This window comes from Sinocyclocheilus anshuiensis, unplaced genomic scaffold (genome assembly GCF_001515605.1).
Source record: "Sinocyclocheilus anshuiensis isolate Anshui unplaced genomic scaffold, SAMN03320099.WGS_v1.1 scaffold1037, whole genome shotgun sequence".
Classification (NCBI taxonomy): Eukaryota; Metazoa; Chordata; class Actinopteri; order Cypriniformes; family Cyprinidae; genus Sinocyclocheilus; species Sinocyclocheilus anshuiensis.
This window is the reverse complement of record NW_015555773.1, coordinates 516,797-539,362: the sequence shown is the minus strand read 5'-3', so window position 1 is coordinate 539,362 and position 22,566 is coordinate 516,797. Positions and strand designations below refer to the sequence as shown.

Genomic DNA, 22,566 nt, shown 5'->3' with positions numbered 1-22,566 from the left:
GTTTAATTTATTGCAGGTTCCTGAAGAATTATTTTCATGATACACTAGGCTATATGATTTAGAAAAAAATATTCTGAATAGTTTTTTTCCAACTTTTTTGACAATATTCAATATATCTCAATATTTATAACTTTATATATTTATGACTGCACTGAAATGAACCAAAAGGGTGATTTTTTGCAATCAGAGGAATTATAATTCCAATCTAACAGTCATTGTTACTCAGATTCACAATATTTAATGCATATTATAAATCTAGTTAAAACTAATCAAGGCATGTTTTCCACACCATTTGTCACTAAATGAACACAAGGTTATAATGTTGCTTGATTTTACATCACCAGAAATATCACTGCAAATATATGAGGAATATTCTATCATTCATCCCTAACAGGCACACCACTTTAAGACAGAGTCTGCCAGGAAAATAAAAATGGGGATATGTTGCTCTGATTTGAGATGATTCTTCATTGCTGTATTGCATCTTGTAAAAGTCTACAGAATAAGCTTCCTCACCTGTTTCAGGGCCTCTTGTTTGCTCTTGTTCAGTTCCTCATATTTGAGCTTCCATTGGCTCAGCTCCACCTCCAGCTTCTCGATGTTCTTAATGAGTGCATGCTTATCCCTGACAGAGACATGTTTGACATGCACAACATAAATCATCATCATCATCGAGTCCAAACAGACCGTTCTCAAGAGGTCTAGTCTACTGAGATGCCTCCAGTGGGTGATTTCTACAAAGTCAACATAGATGTATCCTTCACTGTATATCATAGGTGGTGAAGGATACATCTATGTTGACCCTGTCATTTTTATGAGAAGCTCTAAAAGGCCTTTGATTTCATTTGTTGAGTTCTGGTCTGTTTCATGCATGTGTTGTTTTCCACCTGGACAATGATCTCTTACTCTCGTTCTTTCAGCAGGACTTTCTGGGACTCATCCAGGCGTAGCTGGAGAGCGTTGAGCTTGCTAGAGTCCTCCTCCAGGGCAGCCAGATCCTCCCACAGCAGTCTGCTCCGGTCCTGTCGACTGAGAACTGAGCGCAAGCTACTGGCACTGCGAATGTCCCAAGAGTCTGGAGCCTCTGACTTTGCCCTGAGAAGAGCCTCCAATAACTCCAACTCCTGACACAAAGAAAGAAAGAAGAAAAAAAAGCAAGAAAGAAAGCAAGAATTTTGAATATCACAGTTAAAATACTTTTAACTGTGGGGGGGGTAGTACAAATGCATTTGCTACTTGGCAGCAGCTGGTCAAAAGATGGCAATAAGGAGAGGTTGCGTGACATGCCTTCATCCTCGAAGACCATAAGCAAAATTGCATAAAGAAAACTGAACCTAGACTAAAACATTTAGGAGCTCTTTTACAAACAAGGATAAACAATGAGAGCCTAATATTTTAACTTAAAATTACATAAAGATTTTTAAAAACATTTTTGTTTAGTTTTGTACGATAAACAATTCTCATACTGTGTTGACTTGCCAGTCGACGTCCAATGTACAACCTAGGTTGTGAAGCGAAACCAGCTGAGAACTGCTGCCATAGTCAATGTTCCAAGACAAAGAAAACAAATGAAAAACATAAACAACAAAAAAACCAAGACTTTCATGTTTTCTTTTTCTCCTTATTAAACCAAACCACAGAAGAGGCATTTTCTCTGTCATTAACATAACAAATATCACATTGCACCTTTCCCTTATTTCCTGTGTGCATGAATGAAATTCACAAGCTCTTTGGAGAAGCAATAAAAAACGGCTTTACAGTTCAATGCACCATCCTTCCTCTTTCCTTCCTACACACAGTAGGGATTACATATCAAAGACATGGGCCTCAGGAGACAGAAATGAGACACTAAACATGCTGCTATCCCAGAACGGCCAAAGTTGAGTACCTGAGATAAAAGCGCAATGACACCTCCCTGCTACCAGGAGGAACCAAACGCATACTAATACAGATAGAGTTCTACATGTGGAAGCACTCAGCATGCCTGTGTGTGGAAACAGATCAGGAAATGGGATGGTATCAAACAATCCAGTGAGAGTCAGACTACGCTAACTATTATTTATTTACTTAGCTAAGATTGAATGAGGAAGCCTGATACTACTTTAAAAAGGTGGATATTTCTGTGCTGAATAATAAAAAAGCCCAAACCAGTTTTGCTCTCAGCAGGTAATTGTCACTGTTCAGTGTTCACAGGAGTCTGAGAGTCTTTAGCTATCTAGGATACCCCCTGTTGATATCCCTGCAGAAATATACATCCATCATGCTTGAGACTCTGAAGATCAGTTTTGACACTGACATTAATTCTTCCTTGCCTCTCTCTGCTGGTGCGCTGTCTTCACATCTATTTGCCAACCAAAAAAAAGAGGTGCATGCTAATGCGCACAGCAGACTAAACCACATTAGTGTGAGGGGTAATTCTCTTGAAAGATTAGTTTAAAATGCATTAAGGAAATAACAGATGCTCAAGCGAGTCTAGGAATGAAAATGGGGTTTCTGGGTAGTGGGAACTGCTGCAGTACCCCTGGCTGTGGCCCCATGGGTAAAACACATAGGGGGTTGTTCTAATAATAGGACAAAAAAAATGAAACCAGCACAAGCAAAAAGCACAGAGTCAGGTAATGAAATCACAGGGAAATGCACTGAACCAGGTCTGTGTCTGACCTATTTACAACTGTCTACCTGCATCCAGAGTGAACAGCCTCGGTTATTCTGTAGGTTTGTTGTGTGGTTTGAGTGTCTAGCTTTTAATTTTTGTTAAAAAAATCATGTATCGTTTTAAAATGGTATCATTCTAACTAGGTGTGACAAGTTTTCACATCATATTATATTAGAAAGCGTTTTCTCACTAGCACCTTTAGTGCACACCCAGGTTCATTTGATGTCAGACTTCGGTTCATTTAGATGACGTGAATGCCATTTTCCGAATACGGTTGTGCATCCACAAAAAAGTGACCTGAGGTACCTGAGAACTTTTTAGTACAGTTCGCTGCTGCTATGATCACAATCTTACTCAATTGCAGAAGTGAAACGCAAAGCATGATTTCATGAAATGTTATTTATGTGTGTGCTCACATTATTAACAATTAACAACTGCATTTCCTTACAGGTGTGAGTCTCTAAATGCACTATTCACGTAGCCTGCTTACAATAATGCCTCAAAGACTTTCTATATGTACGAGTAAACAAAGTCAAGCTGTATTCTATTTGTGACTATCACCTAAAACCACTAAAGTGACTAAAGTAATAACCATGGTAAAGTCCATTAAACTGAAAAGTCTAATCACATTTGAAATGACAATTCCAGCTGAGGTGCGAGTTAATCCGCCAAATCTTGGAAGGAAGCTGAGCATTTGAGCATCATATGACACACAGCTCATATCTGCACCTCTGTAAGTTTCCAAAACCACATGTAGCACATGTTTTTTGCTCCATGTAGCTGTTTTTGAGTGTCAGTTTGGGGTCAGGTGAATTACCAGGCAACCCACCAACTAGTCCTTTCTGAAAATATGCAGTTTAACACTCACCTTCTGCTTGTCTGGTTTGTCAGTGTCTACATCTCTCACAGGTTCCTGCTCTATAGAGCCTGGGCCATCTCTCACGTTCTCCTCATCCTGGTTGTCCTGCTTGATGTCTGGTTCCCGTGGCTGGTTGGAGTGTGTGGAGGCAGTTGAGGAGTTGGATGCTGGTGCAGTGGAAGCATTCTCTGGGGAGTTCTGTTCAGCTCGGACTCTTTGGGCCTCTAGGCGCAGTTGTTCGTTTTCGGCCGCCAGCTCTTGACGCTCTCGCCGTGCCCCTGTCAGCTCTTTGGTAAGGGCGTCCAGACGTTGTCTCAGCTGCCTGACCTCATCCCGTGCCCTGTTGCGTTCGGCCCGCACTTTACTCCACTTCTCCCTCCAGTTGGCCGTGCAGTCCGACCACCAGCGCATCGTCTTCTCCATCTGAGCTGCCCGCGCCCGAGCCTCCTCCAGCTCACGCAGACGCAGCTCCTCGCGGCTCTCCCAGTCCCCGCCGCCATCGCAGCCCAGCCCTGGAGACAGCAGCAGAGGAGGGCTAGAACTAGGCGTTCCCCCTGACGGGCTGGGCGTGTGGGTCAGGCTGTCCGGGGAGCGCACCCGATCCGGGCCCAGGCCCAGGCCGCACAACAAGCCCGCCCCAGACTGGGCGGCCTCTGTCATGTGGGGACTGGGTGTGTGGTTCATCACTGAGCCAATGATGAGTCCAGGGAAAGAGAAGATAGTGGTCAGGAAGATCTGATCAGGAAGCCATGATCCACATCAACATGATGGTTTTCTGTGAAGCAAGAAAAAGAGGGGTTTAGAAAACAACTGAGAAACTTCAAAATCCTGTCACAAAACATTAAAAAAAAACTATTATTCATATGGTTTCTGAAAAAAAAAATTAAACCATTTTCAAGAAAAGTTTAAATCTTCATGTCAAGCAACAATCAACTAAAGTAAATGTAAATTATACACACACACACACACACACATACATATATATATATATATACACATACACATATATATACACACACACAAGTATTTTTTTAAACAAATGTCTGAAGGTTTTTGGAGAGTCAACTACTTGGGGTTTTCTTTTTATGGTTTTTTCTTTTCTTTTTGAGAATTTTCTTCACTATGACATCAGTATAACCCTGGCATTTTTATTTTATGAGCAATAAATAAAAAAAAAACTTAAATGTATTTTTAAATAAAATAACAGACAAGACAAAAAAAAAGAGCCAAGACTGACTCTGAAAACCAGAATACATATAGAGTCAGTAGATGACAAAGACACACAGGAGCAATGAGAGCAAACAAGAGAAAAAGAACTCCATCAACATGTCAGTGCAACATGGCCAATAACATTGACATTGTTGAACAATCCAAACCACACCATGACAATCCAGTGCAGTTCTGATTTACAAGTGCTCTCTCTTTCTCACACTCCCACACACAGGCTGTATTTACTTAAAAGACTGCAGGGTGACAAAGGAGGAGGTTCCAAGGTCAAAAAGCTTCAGTCAGAGCAGCCAGCATCGCTCATCGGCTGCGAGGAGAGAGTTACAGCCCTACAGCTTATGGGAGTAAGACCTTGTGTTTGTATATGTAAAAAGTGTGAGGCTGTTTTTCACAGTGCACTGGCTTTGGTGAACAATGATTAGATGTATTACATTTTTTTTAAAACAGCCCTCTATGTGACTGAGCATGTCGTCTGTCTGAGCCAAAAAATGTCTCTAGGAAAACATCATGTGACAGGCAAAATGTGCTTTACAATTTAGGTACATGTACTATTACATGCAGACATGACCAGTAATCATTTATCTTAAGCAGTCCGTTCCAGAATTAAAGAAATGTTGTCATTGTTTGACACCTAAAATGGAAGTCTATGAAACTGAGGAATCAAATTTGTAAAGCAAAATATAATGGACTGAACATTTTGTGAAAATCTGAAAACTTCTGGAACTGAATTTTGGAAGGTAGGCTAAATATTTATGCAATTTTTTAAATGGCAAAATTATGTGTGAAATGCATAAATAGACAAACATGTTAAATTGCAGCCCCCAAAAATGCAAGTTCTCTGAATGTTTTTTTTTTTTATCTTCGTAGTTCCAAACCATTGCATGTTTATTTTTGTATGAAAGAATTTTGTCATTAATATACTTCCATATACATGGTACTGATGTAATTCCTGTGAGTTATTTTTCTCTCTCTACGTAAATAGTCCCCTTCTTGTACTGTGCCAAAGTTACACAGTTTACTTTCTTTGCATGTTCATGACAGAATTTTGGATAAAACTTTGCTTGGACAACGTCAGTAGGTGATTTTATCTTAGTAGTTTAACAAAAACCATGTATAATGTTTAGTTTTTTTTAACCTAAACTAATACATTTATTTTGGTGCAAAGTCTACCTCCATAGATTTCCCTTATAGGAGCACTACAGTAAACTGTGGCACTAAGCACACACACTTACACCACTATTCAAACCCAGAGGAGGTTTACGGGTGGGGCCTGTGGCTTTGGGAACTGCCGACTTGTGCATTAGAACATAGCGGGGCAAGAAACAGAGGCATAGGCTCCTCATAAAACACTACTCATACAAAAGCCCCCTTTTTAGGAGCTCAGCTGAAAAAAACATGTTGAGACTATTAGGTTTGCTGCAAGCAGGGCGGGTGCACAAGGGTTTTGGTGGCAAACAACAGCAACTGCTGCCACTGTGGGTCAACAGGACAATAAATCAGTATCCTGGATCAACATATCAGCCCAGACTACATAGTTTAGTCTAAATGTCAGTGGGTGTCTCTTTTGTGAGCTACAGCAGATATGTTGGAGGCAAAGCAGTGTCATGCCAATGAGCTCTTGCAAGGATGTGAAACAGGATAAAAAAAAGTGCTAGTGAGAAAACAGGAGAAAGAGGCAGACAATTTTAATTAGTTCCAGAGGCTTTCACAGGAGATCCTGATTAACCTTAATGATGCAATCTGAGCAGCATCTCCAGCAGAAACATGAGCAGCATGGAGAGACAAGTGGATGAAGAGAAAGGTGAGGAAAGAATGAGAGCGGGGAAAATGTGTAACTGGAACCACTGCAATACTGCTGACAGCTAGAAGAAAGAGCAGTTGATTTAAAAAGAAGAGCAAAAACTTGCTGAAAGGTGACAGATTTGGTTGAAGGTTGAGGCTTGCCTTTTGTCTAAAGCAAAAAAAGTAAACTTATTCCATCCTTGGGAGGATTTCATGAATACATCTTTAACAATAGGGGGAAAAAAACATGCTTTCAATACACACACACTTGCAAGTTCAACGGCAAAAAAAAATTCTAAAACATTAACAGAGGATTCTATCTCTCCACAGTATTCAGCTATAAGGCCAGCATGGGTTTGATGCTGGTCTAGCAAAACGTAGCTGATAAAGCTGGTTGAAAGAGGTTTATCTTGCTAGTCAAGCTTGTTAAGCCTGGTGGGGACACCAGAATCATATGCTACAGACTTCAAACCACAACATATGCAGGAGATTAGGTAGGTGTGGCTGACTCTTAAAGGGATAGTTCACCCAAAAATGAAAATTTGATGTTTATCTGCTTACCCCCAGGGCATCCAAGAGTCCGGCGGCCGCACGCGCTCCCCTCTCCGCTCCGGGGCGGCGGCTTCTATCAGCGGCTTCGTCCTTCTCTCTGCCCCTTTGCAACTTTACAGATCTTCTTTATGCACCAAGAGCTTGTAACACTCCAAAGAGAAAGGAAAAATTGAAATTGCATCATATGACCCCTTTAACAAAGAATTAAAAATCTATGACATAAAGGATATTTTGCTTTATTGAACATGCTGTTCAAGATTCAAATACACTCAAGCACAGTTAAATTGAGAAACACTTGCCTAACATATGAACAGATCATATTTAAGGCAAAACTACAAAGCCAGAGGTTAATTATGAACTGCATTAGAGGATTGAATGGTTTCCATCCTGCCACAACTATTTTCCCCAAAAACTGCTCCTATAGGCTAGTGTATACCCTCAACAGGAAATCCTAAAGCCACAAATTTGCTGCCATCAGTTTGATTCACCATTGAACCAAGTTGACTCGCCCATTTCAGGTCATATTTCACTGCCAAAGAAACATCTGGAAGCTCACAATACCCTTTACCAAAACAGAACGAGGCTGACAGGCATAATGGAGTGTATACAAAGGCTAGTTCAGCTTAAGCACGAAGCAATCGATTAGAATCTTTGCCAAGACAAAATACTTTAAACAGAGGCAAAAAAGACAGAAACTGCAAGACAAAGGATGATCTTTGAGAGAAAATAGCAAATGTTACCTGAAAGCACGAAAAATAAGCCAAAGAAAACTGCTCTATTATGCAAGGAATTTCAAGGCAAATTGTTAAAACAATGTGCAGTTGTTCTTCAGCAAAAATATCAATTTTTTTAGTTGATCAAATGTGAGATCTGCAAGCCCATGTGCCTATTTAAAAGTTGCAAGCACATAATGGCAATTCAAAAGTGTGCATGTCTTTTCCCACATCAGTATTTATTAAATAAAAAAAAATACAAAAATTCTAAAAAAAAACTGTATTCAACGACCACACATTTTACCTGGTATAAGTGATTTGGCAACTCCATTGTCTAGGTAATGAACTAAATAACTTAAAAAAATAAAATAAAAATCACTTTTATGATTTTCCTAGGTTCTAAGGAAGTATCACATGCCTGGATGGCAATATGCACAGAGTATGTAAACTACATGCAGATGAGGTTATGCGTAATACAACCAGTGTTGTTAAGCTTCATGCATGTTCATTTTGGAGAAGACAGCTGAAACTTGTGCATATTATACTATCTGTGATTTATAACATGAAGCAGGCTTTGGTATACGTATGGGTTAATAAATCTGAAATCTTGCGCACGTAAACAAAAATCGCAGTTTGTGTACGCATACTTCTAGGATGAAATCTATGCAAAGTTTTATACACGAGGCCCTAGAACTGTCATTGCCATTACATCACAGGAAAGTTACAAGAACATTTCAAACAACTGAGACCACACACCACGGAGCAACATCTCATCTCTCCAAACTCAGCAAGCAATGAATTACAAATCTGAAGAGCTCTTCAATGCAGGATATAAATAACCCCTGTGTAAAACACTATCCATTTGTGTTTTTCCCAGTGCCTCTTCAGGAGATGGAGGAACTGAGATACAGTGTCACTCACAGGAGCCAATGAAAGTGAAAACTGATCAGGAGTACAATTCTTTTGTTCGCTGGTTCATCAGCTATGTTTGTCAAAGTATGGCTTCAGGAGAAATCGTCCATTAGGGGAAAAAACTGTTAAGAGTCAGTGAAACTCAGCAAGGAGTGTGTAATGTTTCAGAGATCTTAAAACACAGAAAAATGTGAAAAGAAGAAACCAAAATATCCAAGAGGAGGAGTATTTTTGAGCACAGTCTGTTAACATAAATTTCAGTGACGTGAGAGTGAAAGCACACCTTGGCTGTAACCTGTGATCCTTGTGGTTTTTAGAAGAATTTGCCCCTAAAGGAAGAGGAAGTTTGTCTGCTTGTAGTGCATGTGGTCTCACACCGCAGACTGTGAAAGTGACAACAATCATTTTGCGTTCCACATTAGAGCAGATGATCTTGATAAAAGATCTTCCGCTGTCTCGGATGAAAGCGTTCCTGCCAAGTGTAAATAAGCAAATCTTAAAAACTGCTTCTCTCAACAGCTAAGTAAACTTGCTGAAAAGTTACAGGCAGCCAAACTGTTCTGATATTGTCAACAGACGGTAAGCACATATGATATGCCACATAGACAGCAGAAAACAAGTGGAGAAGACAGGATTGAAGGATAGAGTCTGTGTTTTGATATAAAATATCCTAAGAGGGACTGCCAAACTGATTCTTGAGGGCGTTTGAATTATGAATGTTATATCTGTCACAAGTCTTAGTATGCTTTAAATATTCTGGTTTAATAAAAGAACCTAACTTGAGACCAAATAGTCAGCCAGCCGTTTACTTTAATCACCAAACCACTGGATACGGCCCATACCGTAAGCATTATACTTGCTAAAAAAAGAAAAGAAACATCAACTGCAACATAATTTTCTGTGTTCTGCAAGTTTAACTTGAACAGTTAGCGATTCAGTTAGACAGAACAATAAATGTCCAGTAAATTCAAAAGAAATGCATTATTTTCTCTGCAAAACTTTACAGAGAAATGAGAGAAAGTGTAAACAGGTTCAGCTTTCCTTTCTCAAGCTTGTCATTACCTCACAGTGGTACGGCTGATTAAATTTGAATGATTCACACACCAGAAACGGGTAGACAAGCCAAAAATGTCACATACTAAAAACAACAATTACAGCCCCTCCAGGCACGTTTGCTGTTGAGACTGATTTCAGCATCTCAGAGCTGGCAGAAGGGCATCTACTTAACCTATGCAAAGAAACACCACTATAACACGAGTGACTGACTGGGTCTGCATGTCACACATTAATCAAAACCATTAAAATGTCATAAAATATGTTTATACTGCTAATAAAACAGTGCATTATCTAGTATAATGGCATTTCCATCTATGTTTAATAATTTCTACACAAAATCTTGAAATGAACAATCAAATGCACATATGGTGTGACTTCCGGATGTAGGTTTCTGTTTACATGGCACTAAAATGAAGAAAAACTCAAATAAATCACAGTCAATGTTTGAAATGTGAACATATGTTTTGCAGCAACACTAAATACACACACTACTATCCGCATGAAATCTGCAGGTCATGCGTAATACTGGGGTCAGCTGTGGCTAATACATTTTGTCTGAGAAATGGGTAACATATGGTGTCTCCGTATTTTAAGTCTGGAACGGAAAATTATTTGGACACCTTTATGGTGAAGCAAATTTCACTCAGATAGCATCTCTGAGGGTATCAACAGATGAGCATTGAGCTTTTTCTTGTTTTGGGGTTTTTCCTGCTGATAGCAATAAGCTGATTATTTTCCGGTTTGGCAAATAACTTTTTTTTTTTAATGGCATCACAACATTATAATCTACACGGTGTGAAAAATTTATGCATTTTGAGATGAGCTGCAGATCAAGTAAAATGGACAATTAAATACATTTTGAACAATAAATTGAAAAAGCAGAATAAAAAGCAGAATTGGCGTTCATAAGAAAAAGTTGAATAAGAGGGACAGATGTCAGTTCACTGACAGTGGGACATCAGGAAAAGGTTCATTAAGGGGTCAGTCAAGCCCGTCACACACTTACACAGGCCTCTTGTGAAAATAATCACTAGTAACTTGATCAAAGCCAGTATCCCAAGAGGAATTGAATGGATCAGAGTGTTAGAAGGTCTTACATACAGAGGAGCATGTAATAGAGGGAATGATGAAATTAAAGCAGCCAGAGAGAGAGAGAAAGCAAGAACTGGTGATATGTCACAGAGAAGTGCTCATTTGAGGGTGTTAAGCATTAAGATGTTAATCTCTTCATCAACTCATTCAGCAAGGCATGAAACGACAATAATAAACACTCCAAATCCCGCATGAGCAGCTTATGAAGTCGAGGTCAGGTCTGCAACCATGTATCAACCAAAACAAGATTTCAGTCATGCAAAACACTGAACAAGTGAGCTGAATAGAGCTACTGGGAAGAAGGTTATGGAAGCCCATTACTGCCTTAGAGTATGAAGGTAATTGTAATTTTATATCTCCCAATCGTCACTTTAACTCTCATATTGTAACTTTATATTTCACAATGTGACTTTAAATCTCACAACGTGGCTTCAATTTCTCTCTCAATTAATTTTTTTATTTTTTGCTTTAGGCATAAAAAGACTTATGAAAAGCCTCTGAAAAAAATTCCAAGACACTGAAATCAGTGAGGGAAAACAGGAAGCAAAAGTAGGACAAAGACAGAAGGTGATGAAAAGTCGAGGGAGAAGCAGCAACAGGGCACATACCATGCAGAAAGGGAGGAAATATGGATGAGACAAGACAGGGTTGTGCCTAAACTTGTGATTTTACAGTATGATGACATCACAGCTAGGGATGGGTACCGAAACCCGGTATTTAATCGGTCCCGGGGCTAAATTATGAAAGACCGGAGTATCGATAAGCTCTGACGTTAACGGTTCTGCTATCGAGAAATTACTAGAGAAATGAAGAAAACACACATTTATTTTTGCTATATATACACATTATCTTGCAAATTCTATCTCACCAGAGTCGCCAGCTGTTTTTATATGCAATGATATTCAAATATTTGTCTATGATGCACTTTTGTTATTCGTAATTCAGAAGCGAGATCGCGCTGGTGCGGAGGAGCTTCAGCACGCGCAACATTAAAGCCCTGCTTAAAGGGGTCATATGATGCGGTTTCAATTTTTCCTTTCTCTTTGGAGTGTTACAAGCTCTTGGTGCATAAAGAAGATCTGTAAAGTTGCAAAGACTAAAGTCTCAAATCCAAAGAGATATTCTTTATAAAAGTTAAGAGTCAGCCACGCCTACCTAAAACGGCTCGTTCTAACACGCCCCCACATATCTACATCACTTTGCATCTACATCACTGAAGATTTGCATAACGCCGCCCAAATGTTCACGCAAAGAAAGAAGGCGTAACTTTTATTCTGGCTGTAGTATTGTTGCTGCCGCCATGTTGTGAATGCGCTGTGTGATTCGTTGTGAAAGCGAAACTACTTTGTTTGGCCTTCCAAAAGAGGACGATATCTGCTTCGTCATGCCTGGAGCTGATCCGTGCTGGTTGCTGAGGAAATACTACAACTTCACGCTGTGGATCGCCGGATCGAAGAATAATGTTCTTTTTAGCAGCATCATATGACCCCTTTAATTATGATAGAGGAGAGAACTAAACATTCAAACGTCTTACACTTTAGGCCTGTGGCTGTTTTATTAAACTAATAAAAAAAATGTATTTCGATTTTGGCTTTTAAGGATTATAGCCAAATTTCTTCTAGCGCAACTTCTTTCCCTTCACAGCTGTGCGCAATCGTTCCTCCCTAAAACCCAAACTTAAAGTCAGAATCAGCACAATCGGTGATTGTTGAAAAAAGGCCGTCTTACACTGTTGCTAAATTGCGGGACATGTTTGATAATAAAACGTGGAAAGCACAATCCGTACAAGAGACGCTGTTCCCCAGGCTGAAAGGTGTGTATGTGGTGCGCTCCAAAACGGACAAGCTAATTATACTTTGAGCTTCGGGCGCGTCCAAACGATCAAATACACTGAAAAAAATGCTACTACATTTTTTTAAGGTAAGTGGTCCCAAACAATTTATTTTAGCTACATTTAATTAAAACAAATGTTGAAAGTTAGTCAAATACATTTGTTTATTTACATGTAGCTAAAATAAATTGATTGCAAACACTTACCTTAACAAAATTTCGTAAATTCAATTAATCATTTTTTTCAGTGTACACACAAAATATGTCCAAATGGCCGGCTTGGAGAGTATTTACTTGAACACATTTTATGTCTTAAGTGGAGGAGAACAGTTGGGAGAAAATCCAATGTGTGTCAATATATTGTCTTAAAGTGACAGACTGGCGCTTGGGCCATTAGTTAATCAAACAACAAAATGCAAAGACAAAATCACTCACAGCTCTTAATCTGAATTACATAGCTTTAATAAGCATTAATCTATCAATACATACAGTGAAAACTGTAATTACTTAATTTACTTATAATACTTAATTACTTGTAATTACTGTAATTACTTGCCTGAACAGTAATGTTAGTAGACCTTCATGGAAAAATGAAAGCACTGTTTATTTCATTTAATTTGTATATTTGTGTTTTATTTTATTTGTCAGTTTGTTTTACTCTGTTTCTTTGTTCATGTTCTTACTGTATCTTATCTTATGTACAGTATAAAACACTAAAAATGCAGTACCGATAAGAATGCCGTTAAAGTACCGAATCGATAAGCAGTATCGGTAAGAGTAGTAATGCCGTTAGAACCTTAACGATACCCATCCCTAATCATAGCCAATGTTGAGGGGGCATATAGAGCACAAAAATGACACATTCATCATGATACATATACATCACCATAATACCAATTTATCTTGTATGTATTAAGCACAACAAGCTACAAAATGCAGTCACATTTCTGTGCATAATAGTGTCTCAATTTTCCAATTTATAAGACTTCAGCCTTTCATTTAATTAGAAAAGGAAACTATCACAATGCAAACTGCCCCAGGGGTCTCGAGGAAAACTGACACAATGTATGACAGTCAATCATCCACTCCAGTGGGTTTAATGAAGGGAGATGTAGTATTTGCCAAAGGCACAAAAAATGACTGAAATCCCCCAACCAGCACATGATCTTGCAGCTATCGCACAGCAACTGTTCCTTATCCTTACAGCAGGGGGCGATGTGAGGCTCAAGCTGCAGAGTAATGCATAATAATGAAAGAATATTTAACGTGACTAAATCTCTTTTATCTTATGCACCCTAAGGAGGATTCATCACCTGAAATAAAGCACTTAGCAGGATTAGCAGACAATGGCAGAGGAGATCATTTCAATAACCGTCGCTATTTGTTTGTTTGTTTATTTCTTTCTTAACGCCAATCCAGCATCTATGGCTATATTCATGGCGAGAACCAGTTAATCCATACACAAGTCTTGTCTTTACACACACGTCCGGGGACAATTTAGAATGTTCAATTAACCTAACCTGCATGGCTTTGGGCTGTGGGAGGAAACCGGAGCACCCGGCGTAAACCCACGCAGACACAGGGAGAACATGCAAACTCCACACAGAAAGACACAGGGAGAACATGCAAACTCCCCTCCCCCCCATGAAAATAATTTATTCATAAAAGAATATTAGAGTATACACAGTAGGGTCAAATGATGTGATGCTCTATTTTTTGCACTGGTAATTTAAAAAAAAAAGTGAAATTAGACTTCAAAATACCTTATCTGAGAAGCATGTTTTCAATTTCTGAATTAAAAATCATTCTGATAATTACCAGGGGACAATTGTAAAATTTGTGAAATTGCGACTTAATGATATTTCTGAAGAAAAAAATATATTTGTGAAATAAAATTAAATAAACTTATTTAAATAATTTTTGGAAAATGATTAAGATGTGGACACAAATATGATAGGCCTATTACGTTTTGCCTAATGGTTGGTTACACATCATGACATTTTAGAGTCATTAAATCAACATTTTCTTGAAAATTTTAATAAAAGTTTTTCAAAACCAGATGAAAACATTAATACAAAGACTAAATTAGACTTTAAAGGATTCTTCCTGTTCTTTATCATGGACACACTTATTTTTTCACTGGCCCAGTATAATATACAATAAAGCATACATAAGCAATTATTCTGCCTTTCTAAAAAAAAAAAAAAAAAGAGGGGTTTGTCTGAACCTCACATGTGCAGTTTGTCCTCGTAGTGCAATGTCCATCTTTACACCTAATCCATCATTCTGAACATCCACTAACATGACGGGACAGACTCTCCCTGTGTCCCAGCTAGGCCAACATATGTTCTCGTTTAAATAAAACTTATCAGGAGACTACAATGTATAGGTGCATGTGCTTTTGTGTAATGTAGCCTACATCCGTTGACAAACTAATGCATGTTAATAATACCCAACAGTCCACACACACATGCTCGGTGGGTTCAAGATGAAAACAGGGTATGTGACTCAAAGAACAGTGCATTCTTCTTACCACGGCTAATGGTGCTCAGTCTTATATCGCCGGTAATATGGAGTGTGTACATTGATGCAGTTTAATAAGGATCAGATGTTAAAGGCTGACAGATTCATGTGTGTGATAAGGATCCTGGAGAATGTAAAATGGAAATGGACTGGAATAATCCAAGCCAGACTGAATAATGCAGACAGTCAAAGAAAGGGAGGAAAGGTATGAAAAGAAGCTGTGGCAGAGGGCAAAGAGTTGAGGAAGACAGAGAGGAAATGGGTCAGAAACACAGGAAGAAAAGACAGCTGGAGGAGGGGAAAAAGAGAAAGCTTTCGAAAGCAGATGGCAGAGGACATTTCTCTACTGAATGGGATTCCTCCTGCCACTGATGAAATATACTACACTTATTTACAGCTCAGCGAATTGGTCTACGTCCATGTCTTTTTAGGCCGCTTGCTCGTCCAGAGCGCATAGGGTTAAAAGACAGGATGCTTGATTTACAAACATCCTGTGAAACCAAGAATAAAAGGACAAAACACTGTGTGTCAGACACACTGAGATAAGTTACTACATGTGCGCTGGGAGATGGAAATGCAGTTCAGCGTAAACTAAAACAAATAACAAAAAAGCGGACGTTAATTTGTAACATATTATGCAGTGCGTGACAAATTAATCCCATTTAATCGGCCTACTCTCTAGGGGAGCTAGCCGATCAATTTCTGTGCTGATCAGAACCAGGTCATAAACAAGCAAACCAAAACAAATAGCTGTAGCAGTTTAACACCTGTTGTGTGTTCAAGTTTCGCTGTGGCAACCTCAGACCCGTGACGAAACACTTCCTCCAGCTTGACCATGTGACTTCGGTCTGCTCCTCTGAGGCAGTTTTCCATTAACATGAGCAGATCGGTCTTTCTTCACAGCAAGGAAGGCAATGCTACATTTCTGCAACCATATGATCCATGAAATAGCTACAGACTAAAAGCTGAAAGTGGAGCGAGAGACAGCAATCTGAAATAACAAGGCCAAGACCAGAAATAAAGATGTAGGAAAGCATGCTGCCATCTAGAAATGCTCCGTTTAGAAGCACTAATACAATTAGAGAGAATACAAAAGAAGAGGATGAACTTCTAAATGAAAGCAATTTCACAACCGAATGGATCTATAAGTTAATTAAAATGCTCTTAACTATTGATCACTGTTCACTGCAGAACTGCTGATCTTGGGCAGAAAGTTCAGCTGGATGCTATGCAGTGTGGTTTCAGAGCAAGAAGAAACATGTTTGGGAGGTTTGACATTGACAGAGCACGAAAAGTTAAAACCTTAGCAAACAAGACATGAAAATCATATAGTTGGCAATTTATTCTATTTAAAAACACAGTAGTTTGTTAAATTATAGACTAAGCCCTGAAATGTCTTATGATGTGACTGATTATTATGTTCTACAAAGTTTGCACAATTACGATCTAAAAGTTTCATGGAAACAAAACTATTTCTGCAATATTTCCTGTTTCTTGTGTTGTAATAGTAATGCAAAATGCTAATTTTCTAAAACCTTGTCAAAATCGATTTAATTAACGATTTTCATTAACAAAAGCACCATCTTATTTTGGAAAATTTACCATTTCTATAACACCTTAGTAAAAAGCATGTCACACCAACCATCTGTTTCCTGTCAGAAAGCTTTTTTTTTGTGTCACTGAAGGTGACAAAACCACAATTTATCTGTTTATCACCAGTTATTCATATCTGTACTCAAAGATCACATCAGACTCATCCTTGACAGAGTTCAAGAGTGTTTTGAACTCATCAGCACTACAAAGCCTCAATCACTTGCTGATTCAACGAATGAGCTCTTTGTCATTTGCTCAAAAGAGAATAAAAACCACAAAACAGTTTTCTTCAGAACCTTAGGAAAGACTGTCTTTCAGTAGGCCGGTCCAGAGATCAACATGCTCTTCAATCCATCTCTAGTCAAATTTCCCACTATAAATCTTCCGGTCCTCATAATATCAGTCAAATCTTCTCTCTGTGACCTCATCTCTACTACTTCTTCATATTATCCGTGTCACTTCCCACATTATGCCCATAAAAGCACTTTCATGGTTTAATGAACTGATGAGGCATTTGTTTTCAGATCTCACCGCGAAGTCATTTAGAGGTTACATTTTCATTTTAATTCTTGGCTTCATTTCAATTGGCTGTAGGCCAGTGTGTTAATCATATAGTCTAATTATCAATATGCTATGCCTAAACAACATTCACACTATCTGGTGTGTATATTTGATAGCTTTAGTTGTTAGCCCTCAATACACTTGAGACAGACATCTTAATGTTTTTTCAACTTACCTGAAAAAATATTTGCTGTTCACAACTTCAAACAGACAACACTGCGCCACATCAAAAAACATAAGGTTTGAAAAATACTCTATGCACTATGTGAAAGGAGCTTAGCTACAAATGTCTATGATATTAAATGGTTAGTTGTTCTTCAGATAGCTAGCTATAACCATGTCGATAGTTCAAATAGCTTGACAGCAAAAGAACACATTTGCACTAATGACTCTTCTTTGTCTTTTCTGTCAATCACTCATCCAAACATGTCTTGGAATCCAGGTAAAAGCTAAAAGCCAGTAGACCCTCCAGCTATTAAATGCCCTTTCCTAATGACTGCCTCCAAAATATGGCCAGTCAGTTTTGCGTGTCATTAATAAACATCAGGGGTGGACAGTTTGTGAGAACAAATTCCTATAAACTAGCTGCCAGTTCATCAATTTGCTCTGAACAAAAAGACTATTGACTGTCACAGTGTGTATGGATGTGGCTGGCAGAGATGCAGTCATCCTCTTAATAGCAAATTTCCTCATAATTCATGTGATTGTGAAACAAGGCAGAGATCTGGACAGCTATCAAGGATGTGAATTGCTCCCATTTGAAAACTGCTGCGTTTTCCATCAAGAGAGGGAATGTAGACTAGAGCTCTACAAGCAAAGATCCAAATAATTTCCACACCAACTATTGTTGCTGCATCCTCCATGATTAAGTTGGGTTTACATAAACATGCAAATAAGTTGCAGAAGAAAGCAGGAGGATTGAAAAAGTTTCTTAGTTTAATTTCATAGCACATGCTCTGGTTTTCGATTCCTCTCACTCTCATCTACACATGACTCAATTTAAAATTCAGCTTTGAAAATAAGCCAGCAAAAAATAAATAAAAAATCTGCAACATCAAACAGAATAACTCAATCATACTTTAGTATGCATTTTCAAGAAAAAAACATGCTGTAAACAAAGCTTTGCACGCAACCCATGAATTACAAAAAGTAGACCCAAACTCTTCTTGAAGAATCAAACAAAATGCCCGTGATGTTCTGCAGTGTTTACAGCGTTTGGTCACAATGCAAACATACAAACAAGTCTATGAGTGAGTTCAAACCACTACAGAGACACTACAGAGCAGAATCAGCAACATAAGCAAATTAAGTGATAAATCTTAGTGCTGGTTTGCACTTAAAAGGGAATTGACATGTAAGCCAATATGACCATTTCAGAGTTCAGTGTACAATACTGGCATAGCAGGACATGTACAAATTGACAAGAAATCAGGATTATTACAACAGAACAGAACAGCAGAGGCACGAAAAAAAGCAGAATCTCTGAAACGGATTACATTTTAATAATGTATTCTCAATCAGCAATAAAATCTGGCAAGAACATTGTCTAAATATAACTAAAAACAAACTATATTTTCGTACTGATTTAGCAAAAATAAATTAATAATAATAATAATAATAATGATTAAAAACAACCCAATTTGGGTTATTTTGGCAACCTAGCGCTGGGTCAAAAAGGGACGAACCCAGCGCTGGGTTGTTTTAACCCAACAAGTTGGGTTGTTATGTTTGACCCAGCATGCTGGGTTGCTTTTTTATGGTTTAAAATTACTACACTGCTAGGATAAAATGAACCCAAATCGAGCTAGACATTAAACAAATTATACACTTACAGTTTGTTTCATAGTCCATGAATACAGATCAGGCATCGCTGCCAATTTTCATGATCTCTTAAGGATAATTGATGTAGTCATGAAGAAGCCCCATCAGTATTTAATATTCTCTTAATTTTTGTCCTCCATTGCAAGTCTGGGAGACCAGTATTTTCTTCTGAAAAGACATGTTCCCTATGATATAATTTAAAATTTATTCATACATAAATATTGGCATGGATTACTTCTACAATAACTCTGTATTTTTGAAGCTTGAAAATACTGATTATCTAGACTTTCAATGGATTAACAAAAAATTATGAGAGAAAATTAAAAAATATCTTCATTTGTGCTCTAAAGATAGACAAAAGTCTTATAGGTTTGGAATGACACGAGGGGAAGTAAATGATTTTTTTGTGTGAACTATTCCTTTAAGAAAGGAAGACCAAGAATGATGACTCTCCAAATCAGACAACTCCAAAGTTGGTTTGAGTTCTGCAATGAAAAACACATATAAAATATGAACACGTAATCATACTGTTGTTGCATCAAAATGTGAGGTAAACAGGCAGGAGACAACAGAAACATTTATTTTCTAAAAATAACTCACATCAATCTCAAAAGAATGATGCTGTCCTATGTCTCTGGCTTTCAACATCTACAAAAACAACATTCTTTTACTCTTAGTAAAAAAAAAAATTGAGCTCAACAAGTCTGAAATATTACATGCAAAACATTACTTTTAACAATTATCACTTCATCAGCCTCAAAATAATTAGGATAGTCTTTATTACATAACGCCGTTTCCTTTAGAAAAGTACATTAAATTTAACCGCGAAAAAGAAGATAACGAATTAACATGTAAATATGTTAATAACCCTCTCTTAACGCCTCAAAAAATGTAAATATTGTAAAATCTTATGTAAATAAGACATAAGACACTCGCTGACGTTATATAAAGAATGAGAATGTGACGTAACGCCGCGTTGAGTTCTGGGAAACTGCTTTGTTTATCCGCCATATTTGCAGGATTGCGCTGCCTTTCCGCTATTGAGTTTAGGGCAGTATTTGATTGTTTGTCGTGATTGTGAAAAATGTCACCAGTGTATGTCATTCATACTGCATCGAGAATTGCAATACTAACTCAGTTCATCGTTCTGAGAGAAAACTGTACAATGCAATATGTTTTTTCGCCTTTTCTATGTGTAAAAACAACAAGGGAAGCAGGTCGTGGAGAGCATGACTCTCACTAGGCTTGTGGATTAGCAGAACTTGAACAGGGGACTTTCTAAAATGCTTAAAGTGGCTTAATGTACCAAGACAGTGATAAAGACAAAATTGTAAAGCATATACTATGTGCAGATATGCATATAAGATCAAAATGTGAACGCAACGCGTTTATTTACGTTAAGCATTTTCCTCTCATATAACGAACGCGCTTAATGCACCGAGACAGTGATATTTAAAGACCGCATTCTGTACACACAGCTTACTAATAAAGCATAATGTGTGTGGAAAAACAGATGAGCCCAAAATATGAACTTTAGAAATCGCTGTCTTAATCCAGAAGCGCTTTCTAGATTGCAGTTTTCTAAAGAGAGGAAAACGCTTTACATTTAAACATGTCGCGTTGATATTCTGGCTCATCTGCTTGTCTTTAAGCACATTAAACCAGCATTTGAAAATGCTACAAAACTTTCCCCAAGCTCCTAGGGATTTGATTTTGCTTGTCATTTGTTGAAATAAATATAAAGAGTACAGTGAGTTCGTGACTGTTCGCTGAATGTGACCCACAATCTCTGATTCTCCTCCGTGGCCATGGAAAAAAATGAATATTTATAATGACATCAATTATACTTTGTCATTTAAAAGTTTCCAACAAATAAATGGATCGACTTCTGTCAGCTTGTTGAGCACACACTTTTATTTGGATAATTTACCATATGATGGCTGAAGCAGCAGCGAGCGACACTGTAATCAAGCTAATCGGGTAAACACTGTAAACCAAATTCTGCAAAACCTAAGAGAGAAATGCAGTGCATATCATGCAGTGCGATAAAATAGCTTCTCTTCCCTGCAAACGATACAATGAAGAATGAATGGTTGTTTAACTTAAAGGCAAAAACAAAAAAGATAAGCAGTTATCCTTATAGAGAATGAGAAGAATGAGAGTAACCATAGGAACGGATAGCGTATCCTGCTAATATGGCGGCGCCTTCTCGAAATGCAATGCGGAGTGAAAAGATCGTGACGTAACTCCTCATTCTCTATTAAAAGCACCTCTTCCGTTCAATAAAAGAGGCCGTTAAGACAATTTCTGAGGCGAAATCCGCATTCGCGTATTTTTCAATATAAGCTCTTTTCGGAATATTTCCCATAAACCGTCTTTCACTCACACTCGCTTCCATCTGAAGACGCTGAGAAAATAGCGGCTTCTCGCACTGGTATCGTCCGATGTTAACGTGACGTGCGTGCTCTCTTTCACGTCCGCGTTCCCAACCCAGCGCCGCTGGGTTATAGATCAAGACCAATTTTCAACCCAAATTGAGTTAAAACAACCCAACGTCCTTACCCAGCAGTCTCAACCCAGCATTTGGGTTGAAAAAAACAACCCAGCGTTTTTTAGTGTATAAACTATATAAACCAGCCTGGAAATTTTGCAGCCTGGTCTTTTCAGCCTTCAACTCCCAGAAATAATCAAGTTGTCACTAGGGATGTAACGGTATGAAAATTTATTATCACGATTATAGTGACCAACATTATCACGGTTATCAATATTATCACGGTATTGTTAAAATGTGCTGGAGATGTTCAAAAAGTACCAACACATAAATCACTTCAAGTTTTATATTTAAAGGGGTCCTATTATGCTCTTTTACAATGTCTTGAATTTGTTTCGGGGGTGTACTAGAACATGCTCTCATGCTTGGTGGTTCGAAAAACGCATTTTTTACATAATTTACATTATTACAGTGACCAAAATTATCACGGTTATCAGTATTATCACGGTATTGTTAAAATGTGCTGGAGATGTTCAAAAAGTACCAACACATAAATCACTTCAAGTTTTATATTTAAAGGGGTCCTATTATGCTCTTTTACAATGTCTTGAATTTGTTTCGGGGGTGTACTAGAACATGCTCTCATGCTTGGTGGTTCGAAAAACGCATTTTTTACATAATTTATATTATTACAGTACCTTTCTCCCCAGCCTGGTACAAACGGCTCGATTAGTTCCAGGTTTGATGAAGGCCCGCCTTCCGGAAAACTAAATGTGATGTGATTGGTTAGCTGTCCCAGTGCGTTGTGATTGGCGAACAGCTTATTAGACGGTGTTTCAGTACTGCCACGCCCCTTGCTCCGTCTTTCAACAAAAGCTTTTTGGCGAATCCGGCAGGC

The 22,566-nt window shown here is 38.3% G+C and overlaps 1 protein-coding gene across 4 annotated transcripts in view; it reads right to left on the bottom strand.

Moving 5' to 3' along the window:
* The window catches only part of ccdc102a (coiled-coil domain containing 102A), an 80,134-nt gene that overhangs the window by 39,814 nt on the left and 17,754 nt on the right, over nucleotides 1-22,566 (bottom strand). For all 4 annotated transcript variants that reach the window (XM_016468400.1, XM_016468403.1, XM_016468401.1 and 1 more), the window contains exons 2-4: nucleotides 3,525-4,290; nucleotides 907-1,124; nucleotides 517-625 (exon numbers count right to left, since the gene is read on the bottom strand). In XM_016468400.1, coding sequence (XP_016323886.1) covers nucleotides 517-625; nucleotides 907-1,124; nucleotides 3,525-4,199 — 1,002 coding nt within the window. In that variant the 5' untranslated portion in view covers nucleotides 4,200-4,290. The remainder of the gene's footprint in view (nucleotides 1-516; nucleotides 626-906; nucleotides 1,125-3,524; nucleotides 4,291-22,566) is intronic.